At 61.7% G+C, this 7,663-nt stretch overlaps 1 protein-coding gene across 1 annotated transcript; it reads right to left on the bottom strand.

Annotated features, from left to right (window-relative positions):
- Positions 1-265: 265 nt before the first annotated feature.
- On the bottom strand, positions 266-3,971 carry GAPDH (glyceraldehyde-3-phosphate dehydrogenase). The gene is made up of 9 exons (XM_040978786.1): positions 3,908-3,971; positions 3,626-3,665; positions 1,912-2,011; positions 1,717-1,823; positions 1,313-1,601; positions 997-1,227; positions 832-915; positions 649-746; positions 266-529 (listed from the first exon to the last, which is right to left on the bottom strand). The coding sequence occupies exons 2-9, from the start codon at positions 3,646-3,648 to the stop codon at positions 460-462; spliced, it is 1,002 nt and encodes a 333-aa protein (XP_040834720.1). The 5' UTR covers positions 3,649-3,665; positions 3,908-3,971; the 3' UTR covers positions 266-459.
- Between the last annotated feature and the right edge of the window lie 3,692 nt (positions 3,972-7,663).

Raw genomic sequence — 7,663 nt, 5'->3', positions numbered from 1 at the left:
CCCTAGTCTACCTGCTAGGCAGCTGGTGCCGTTTGTGCCTGGCCTATGGAATCTGCCAGGCCTCAGGAGCCAGCAGTGTCACAGGCTTATCAGACACCCAACTTGTTGGTACTCCAGGTCTGAGGGGGCACAGCAACAGCTGCACACTGGGGTATACTGCCACAGGTGCCAAGAGGTCAACTTCAGCTGTGCCCACTCCCTCTTGGATTCCCCATAGCAAGACCCCCCTTCAGCTGGGATAAGTTAACAGGACAACACGAAAAGGCTGGATACAAGGTGGACTTTATTGATGGCAGCATGACAAGATAGGGCTCGAAGCCCCTCCCCTTCTCCAGGGGGATTGGGATGACTGTGAAAGGGAAGATTCTCAGTGTGGTGGGGACTGAGTTGGGGCAGGGACTCCCCAGCAGCCTTGCTCTTCCTCTGGTGTTCTCGCTGGGGTCCGTGGTCCGGGGGCTTTTACTCCTTGGAGGCCATGTGGACCATGAGGTCCACCACCCTGTTGCTGTAGCCAAATTCGTTGTCATACCTAGGAGATGGTGGTAGTTGAAGGGTCATTTTCTGCAGTGACCACCAGAGGGTGCCAGACCCCAGCTCCCTTCCTTAGGACTAGTCCCCTCCACCCACCCTCCCATCCCAGTCACATACCAGGAGATGAGCTTGACAAAGTGGTCATTGAGGGCAATGCCAGCCCCAGCATCAAAAGTAGAGGAGTGGGTGTCACTGTTGAAGTCACAGGAGACAACCTGGGGAGAGGAAAGGCATAAGTGTTTGAACCCAGAGTTGGTTGGCGGGGTGGGTGGGGCCCCAGGCCACCTGTGCTAGGATTACCTGGTCCTCGGTGTAGCCCAGGATGCCCTTCAGGGGGCCCTCGGAAGCCTGCTTCACCACCTTCTTGATGTCATCATACTTAGCCTGAGGGAAGATACAGGAGTGAGATGAGGGTGCATACTACCAGGCCTCCAGCCCCCACCTGCTCCCTGACCCAGAACCTACAGCTTTCTCCAAACGGCAAGTCAGGTCCACCACAGACACGTTGGGAGTAGGCACACGGAAAGCCATGCCAGTGAGTTTCCCGTTCAGCTCAGGGATGACTTTGCCCACGGCCTTGGCGGCACCGGTGGAAGCGGGGATGATGTTCTGGGCAGCCCCACGGCCATCGCGCCACAGCTTCCCGGAGGGGCCGTCCACTGTCTTCTGGGTGGCGGTGATGGCGTGCACTGTGGTCTGGCAACAGGAGCAGAAAATGAGCCCTGTGGGTGGCATGTCACCGTCCCCCCCACCCGGGGGTCGTGTGCACATGCAGTCTTACCATGAGGCCCTCCACAATGCCAAAGTTGTCGTGGATAACCTTGGCCAGGGGAGCCAAGCAGTTGGTGGTGCAGGAGGCGTTGCTGACAATCTTGAGGGAGTTGTCATACTTCTCGTGGTTCACTCCCATCACAAACATGGGGGCGTCAGCAGAGGGGGCCGAGATGATGACCCTCTTGGCCCCACCCTTCAGGTGAGCCCCAGCCTTCTCCATGGTGGTGAAGACGCCAGTGGACTCCACCACATACTGGGCACCAGCATCGCCCCATTTGATGTTGGCGGGATCTCGCCTGGAAGGGAGGGGCCGGGAGCTCAGGGATTTGCAGTACCACGGGGGTTAAAGCCCCCCCCCCATCCCAGTCCTCATCACCGCCTCCCCCGCCCCCGTCCAACCTCCACACTCACTCCTGGAAGATGGTGATGGCTTTCCCGTTGATGACAAGCTTGCCGTTCTCAGCCTTCACTGTGCCGTGGAACTTGCCGTGGGTGGAATCATACTGGAACATGTAGACCTAGGGGCGACAGGCACCTGCCCTTAGCCAGGCCACTCCTCCTCCTGACCCCCCAACCCCACTCTGGCTGCAAGGGCACAGCGCTCACCATGTAGTTGAGGTCAATGAATGGGTCATTGATGGCCACAATGTCCACCTTGCCAGAGTTGAAAGCAGCCCTGGTGACCAGGCGCCCGATGCGGCCAAATCTGAGGGAAGGGGTGAGGATGAGCTATGGGCAATGGCAAGGCATCTGCACACCTCACCAATGCTCCCACACCACTCGAGTGGATGCGCTGTAGTTATCCAGTGGGAGGCAGGCTGGATGGCTTTATTTTCTCTAGAATGTTCTGGTATTTTCTAACCCCAGGAATATTTCTCCAGCCACAGTTGGATACTGTACAAGGTTTCCCCATCCCAGCTAGAGGGCTAATCTTGTCTCCCTGAAGCCCTGGCTTCCCATCATTAAGTCTCCTCTTGCCAGCTTAAGAGATATTTAGGGGCCCTTGCTCCACCCACAGTGGCTTTCAAGGGAGGCACTGCCACCCAGAGTCTGGGCGCATGACACCCAACACCCTCTGCCCCTTTCAATGCATGCCCCGGGAGTGTTCCTGGTTCCTGCTTGGCCCAGCTGCAGGCCGCACCCCCATATAGGGCCGGAGATGTGCACTCAGCATCATCAAGCTCAAAGGTTAAGAGTAAAGGTCAGGGGCCGCAGGGCGGGCCAAGCCCCTCCTACAAGGGGCCATCCGGACTTCCTCCCGGGACTTCGGAGGGGTGGCCAGCACCAGGGGCGCACGAGGCCCCCAGGAACAGAAAGGTCAGGCGGCTATATTTAACCACAGCTCAGGGTGGAGCCTGGATCTGGTTTCTGGAAGACCCACGGAAGGAGCAGGACAGGAGTCCAGCAGCAGCTCTGACACCTAATCCCCTGCCGTGACCTTTCCTGTCTGGCCCTCAAGGGTGGGGTCTCGGCTAGGTTGGGGCGCCAAGGAAGCCACGGCCGGAGGCGGCTGCGCGGCGATCGCTGCTGGAGCCATCTTGCAGTGGAAATTTTCTGCTCGCCCATGACTCAGCTGCTCTGGATTTGGCCCCGAGCCACACAGCTCTCCCTGCTGTGGGACGGGACCTGCAGGAGCCCACTGGGATTCCTTGGGAGTGAATGAATGAAGGAGGTAGAAATGGCTTGGGGAGGGGCAATCGGGATGGCGCAGCCAAGCAAGGGTCCAGCCCTTTCACGCAGCACCGCCGTGGCGCACCGGATGAGACTCCACCCTACTGCAGTGGGGCAGGAGCGTTAGTCATCGCGTGGCCAGAGAGGGGAAGAAAGGAGAACCTGGGTTACCTAACGGGGCTTCATTCATTTCCTTCCCAGTTGCAACATGGCGCCCGAGTTGCCGCAAACCCAGCCTCCTAACTGAGCTGCTCCTTGGGGAGCAGGCACCGCGCATCCCCCAGGAGTCCTAGGCTGGGGGAGGGGCGCCTCTGCGGAGCACGTGACCCCGCGGGGCGCGAAAGCAAAGAAAGGGGTGCGCGGGCTGGGGGATTAGGAGCCACATGGCGCGGGAGTAGGGGGGGACAGCTGGGGACGGTCTCCAGGCTGCGCGTCCCGGCAGGGGCGGAGTCACCAGAGGCGCCATTGCAGGGGGGTGTTAGGGGACCAGAGGCCTCTGGAGGCCTTGGGGCGCTGACCTTGAGCTCTTTGGGGCTATGACCATCCCACTTTACTCCCACACCACAGTGGAGAACCTAGGCCTGCCAGTCCCGCAGGCGCAATTGGCCGCTGCTGCATCCCTACCCTCCCTCATCCCAGGGCCACTCACCCGTTCACTCCGACCTTCACCATTTTGTCTCAGGGATGCGCTGTAGGACCAGCAAGAAGAGAGTTAGCAAGGCCAGCGTCGAGAGCCCTCGGATCCCCTCCCCCCGGCCTCCATTCCCACCCAACACCTCGTCACGTCCTCCTCCTGCCCCGGCAGTGCGGGAGCCCACCCGGGCGGCCCCAGTCCCCGCTTTCAGGGCTGCCCAAGCCCCGAGCGCGAACGCCAACCCTTCCCCTCCTTCCGCCGAGCCCGACGAGGCTGCGCGTCCTGCGCCCAGTTCACCTGCACAGGAAGAGCGAGGAATCCGGAGCACCTGGAGGAGCAGAGAGCACCGAGCGAGCCCGCAGCCCGTATTTATAGGAAGTGGGGCACGGGGGGGGGGGGGAAGGCGACGTGCGCCCCGCCTCCTGCGCCGGGCGCCCAATCCCAGCTCAAGGGCGAGGAGGCCTGAGCTACGTGCGCCCGTAAACCCGCGAGTAGCCGGGCCACTCTTTTTCTTTTTCTTTTTTTTTGAGAGCCCGCCTTGTTCTTTCCCTGTGCACGCACCTAACGTGTGGGTCCAGGACTGAGAGGGGGAGGGGACCCGAGATGGCCCTCGGGTTCCCGGAACCCTGGGCCTGCTGGGCACCATCACCTCGGGGATGGAGGCCCTGGTGAGCACGGGGGACATCCAGGACCCTAGGGCGTGCACACTGCCGCACGGACGACCCCTGGGAAGAACTTTGGGAGTTGGATGCACGGAGAATGGGGGGCCTGAAACCCGGTCCCCTCCAGGCAGCACGCTCTCCCCATTTCTCTGTTCTTTGGAAGGCTGGGAGGCGGGAAAGCAGAGGGTCTACTCCTCTGGGCTTTTTGGTATTGACACGGGTAAGAGCCAAGTTGGGGGGGAGGATCCCGAATGGCTCACTGTGGCTCCTGCGGGCCGACTTCCCAGCGGCCCCGCTTCCCCCGCCCGACTTCCTGGCTGCTGGCCAAACTGGGCGAGGGACCTGGCCGGGGCACTGGGCAGCGGGGGCCTGGCGAGGAAGGAGGCTCTGGAGGGGGGCAGGCTTTTTGCACAGAAGGTCACGATGTCCTGCAAACCCGGGCAGCCTGGAGATGTGACAATTGGAGCAGACAATCCAGGCCGTGTGTGCCTGCGCCGCGCCCCGCCAGGCCAGGGCTAGGGCCCCCGGGGGAGGACAGCCGCACTGATGGGGGCTGGGAAACTTGCTCTCGGAACCCGAGGGTAGAGGCGACCGGCGGCATGGAGACTACCCCTCTCGCGCCCTCCAGCTACAGGCGGGGAGCGGGACGTGAGAGCGGAAGTCCCTCCCTCCCAGGGACGTGCCAACAGTCTCGGGAGCCAGGGAGTCCCTTTCACTGGCCCTGCCCAGGGGATGTTGGGGGGCAGGGCAGAAAAGGAGACAAGGCAAGAATAGCGACCCCTCCTCATTCCTATGCAGAAGTAGAGGGAGGGTCCCATTCTCTCTGTGGAAGAATCTAGAGCTTGGGCTGGGCCAGGTTTTTGACCTGAGGGTGGAGGAAGGACTGAGCACTGGAATGAAAGGGTTGGGAGGGGGTGGGGTGGAATGGACCTCGCTATCAGGCCATCAGCAGGTGGCGGGGAGGGGGAGATCCTGGAGCCTCTTTGCTGGCCCAGCGTAACCCGAGACCAGCCCCCCTGCCCTTTTAGCTGAAAAGCCTGTGGCTAAGTTTAGCCTGCGGCCTGATAATAACCTTTGCTTAAAAGGGAAGAGAGCAGGCTGGCTGTGCAGCACCGCAATTCCAGCCCCATTCCCTGCCTTTCTGGGATTGCCCTCTCCTTGGGTCCTGGAGCCAAGACTGTCCATGTCTGACAGCCATCTGCATGGTCAGGGCCTGGCCTTCTCATGGGCAGGCAGCACAGATAGGGAGAGCGGTGGGAAGTGGTGCAGTGCGGGTTGGTAGGGAGGGGTGGGAGGTGGTGTACTGCAGGCTGGTGGGGGAAGCAGAGGTCGCTTGGAGGACTCATCGCATTCCAGCCCTGCAGTGGCTTGTCCAGGACCCCTAACCCTTTCCCCTCCCAGGCTGGGAGCCACTCCCTGCACCTGCACTGCCCCAGGCTGGTTTCTGGGGGACCAGCTGCCTCTGCACCGCATGCCTGTCATTTTTCATTACTGTCCTGTGTCCAGGGCCCAGCAAGCACGCCTGACGCAGTTGCGGTTGTCATGACAGCAGAAACATCAGTGGGCTCATGACTGCTGCAGGTGACTCAGCAGAGATCTGGGGAGCTGAGTGGGTGGGGGCGGGGGCAGGGGCTCAGCTCCTGAGGCCCCCCAATCCCCCTTCACAGGACAGGCTGCACCTGCTGCATACTCTAACCAGGATGGAGCCCTGGGGAAACAGACCTTGCCTCTTGGAGCTGGAGGGATGGTGGCCTGCTCTCCCAAGGGCCTGGTTAGGCTCTAGCCAGGGCCATGGGGAACCCAAGGTGGGTGGCTGGGTGGGAAGGGCACGGAGGGGCAAGCCACAACCCTTGCTCTCCTGCAGGGTTTCTCAATCCCAGGACTATTGACATTTAGGGCTAAAGAATTGTGCTGGCTGTCCCCTATGCAAGGGAGGTTTAGCAATGAGCCTGGCCTTGGCCCCCTGTATGCTGGCAGCACCCCTCCCCCCGGGCTCAGATACAATGTGTCCAAGTACCTTCCCTCCAGGCTGCGGGCGGAAGCTGAGCTCTCCCCAGGTGGGGTAGAGCTGATCTCCGAGGCTGGGCCGCATCCTCCACAGGGGGCCATCCTGTCACGTGTGCTGGCGTGAGGAGGTGGAGTGGGAAGAGGAGGAGGGGGCCTGAGGGTACAACTGGGACTCAGTTCTTGGGCCTGGTGGCCTGCTGTCTGCTGCCCCAGAGTGTGATGTGGGAAAGAAACAAATGAAAGATGGTTTAACAAAAACATGTAAAAGTCTAAAAGCCACGTTTATTCATCAGGAAAGAAGGGGGTCAGCAAATGGCAAGTGGCTCAACTGCAGTCATGCTGGCTTAGCAGCAGGGCTGGGAGTTTTGAAAACAGTCTTCAGTAATTTAAAAAATATCAAGGAAACAGGCAAATATTCCACAAGGGGGAAGGATGTGGAAGCCCAGGTCATCATGTTGTAGGTTTTTTGACCCCGAATAGGGCAGCAACCTCAATTCTTGTCTTGCAGGAAAGAATTTTCATGCGGACAGTTTAGTTTTAAAGCAAGTTTTATTAGAAAAGTTGAGAAAAGAGGCTCCCGTCCTAGTGACGGGAGGGAGGGGGCTCTGAGATAAAAAGGACCCTAACTCCTCACACAATTGGATAAGACACCCTGCACAGCAGGGAGAGGGGGCAGGCTGGCCAGCTCCTAGGACCTGTGTCTGCGTGCTGTGGGTCGACACAGGGGGGCTGGCTCCTAGGACCTGGGCCTGCGTGCTGTGGGTCGGCGCAGGGGGGCCGGCTCCTAGGACCTGTGCCTGCGTGCTGTGGGTCGGCGCAGGGGGGCCGGCTCCTAGGACCTGGGCCTGCGTGCTGTGGGTCGGCGCAGGGGGGCCGGCTCCTAGGACCTGTGCCTGCGTGCTGTGGGTCGGCGCAGGGGGGCCGGCTCCTAGGACCTGTGCCTGCGTGCTGTGGGTCGGCGCAGGGGGGCCGGCTCCTAGGACCTGGGCCTGCGTGCTGTGGGTCGGCGCAGGGGGGCCGGCTCCTAGGACCTGGGCCTGCGTGCTGTGGGTCGGCGCAGGGGGGCCGGCTCCTAGGACCTGGGCCTGCGTGCTGTGGATCGGCGCAGGGGGGCCGGCTCCTAGGACCTGGGCCTGCGTGCTGTGGGTCGGCGCAGGGGGGCCGGCTCCTAGGACCTGTGCCTGCGTGCTGTGGGTCGGCGCAGGGGGGCCGGCTCCTAGGACCTGTGCCTGCGTGCTGTGGGTCGGCGCAGGGGGGCCGGCTCCTAGGACCTGGGCCTGCGTGCTGTGGGTCGGCGCAGGGGGGCCGGCTCCTAGGACCTGTGCCTGCGTGCTGTGGGTCGGCGCAGGGGGGCCGGCTCCTAGGACCTGTGCCTGCGTGCTGT

This window comes from Ochotona curzoniae, unplaced genomic scaffold, assembly GCF_017591425.1.
Source record: "Ochotona curzoniae isolate NIBS_2020 unplaced genomic scaffold, NIBS_Ocur_1.0 contig_2927, whole genome shotgun sequence".
NCBI lineage: Eukaryota > Metazoa > Chordata > Mammalia > Lagomorpha > Ochotonidae > Ochotona > Ochotona curzoniae.
This window is presented reverse-complemented; position numbering and strand designations above follow the sequence as displayed.

Excerpts from the sequence above, each read along its gene's own strand:
- GAPDH (XM_040978786.1), bottom strand. The coding sequence starts at position 3,648 with ATGGTGAAGGTCGGAGTGAACGG. Across the intron at positions 2,012-3,625 it reads GTGAAGGTCGGAGTGAACGG|ATTTGGCCGCATCGGGCGCC; the intron begins GTGAGTGGCCCT and ends CCCTTCCCTCAG. Across the intron at positions 530-648 it reads TTTGTCAAGCTCATCTCCTG|GTATGACAACGAATTTGGCT; the intron begins GTATGTGACTGG and ends ACCATCTCCTAG.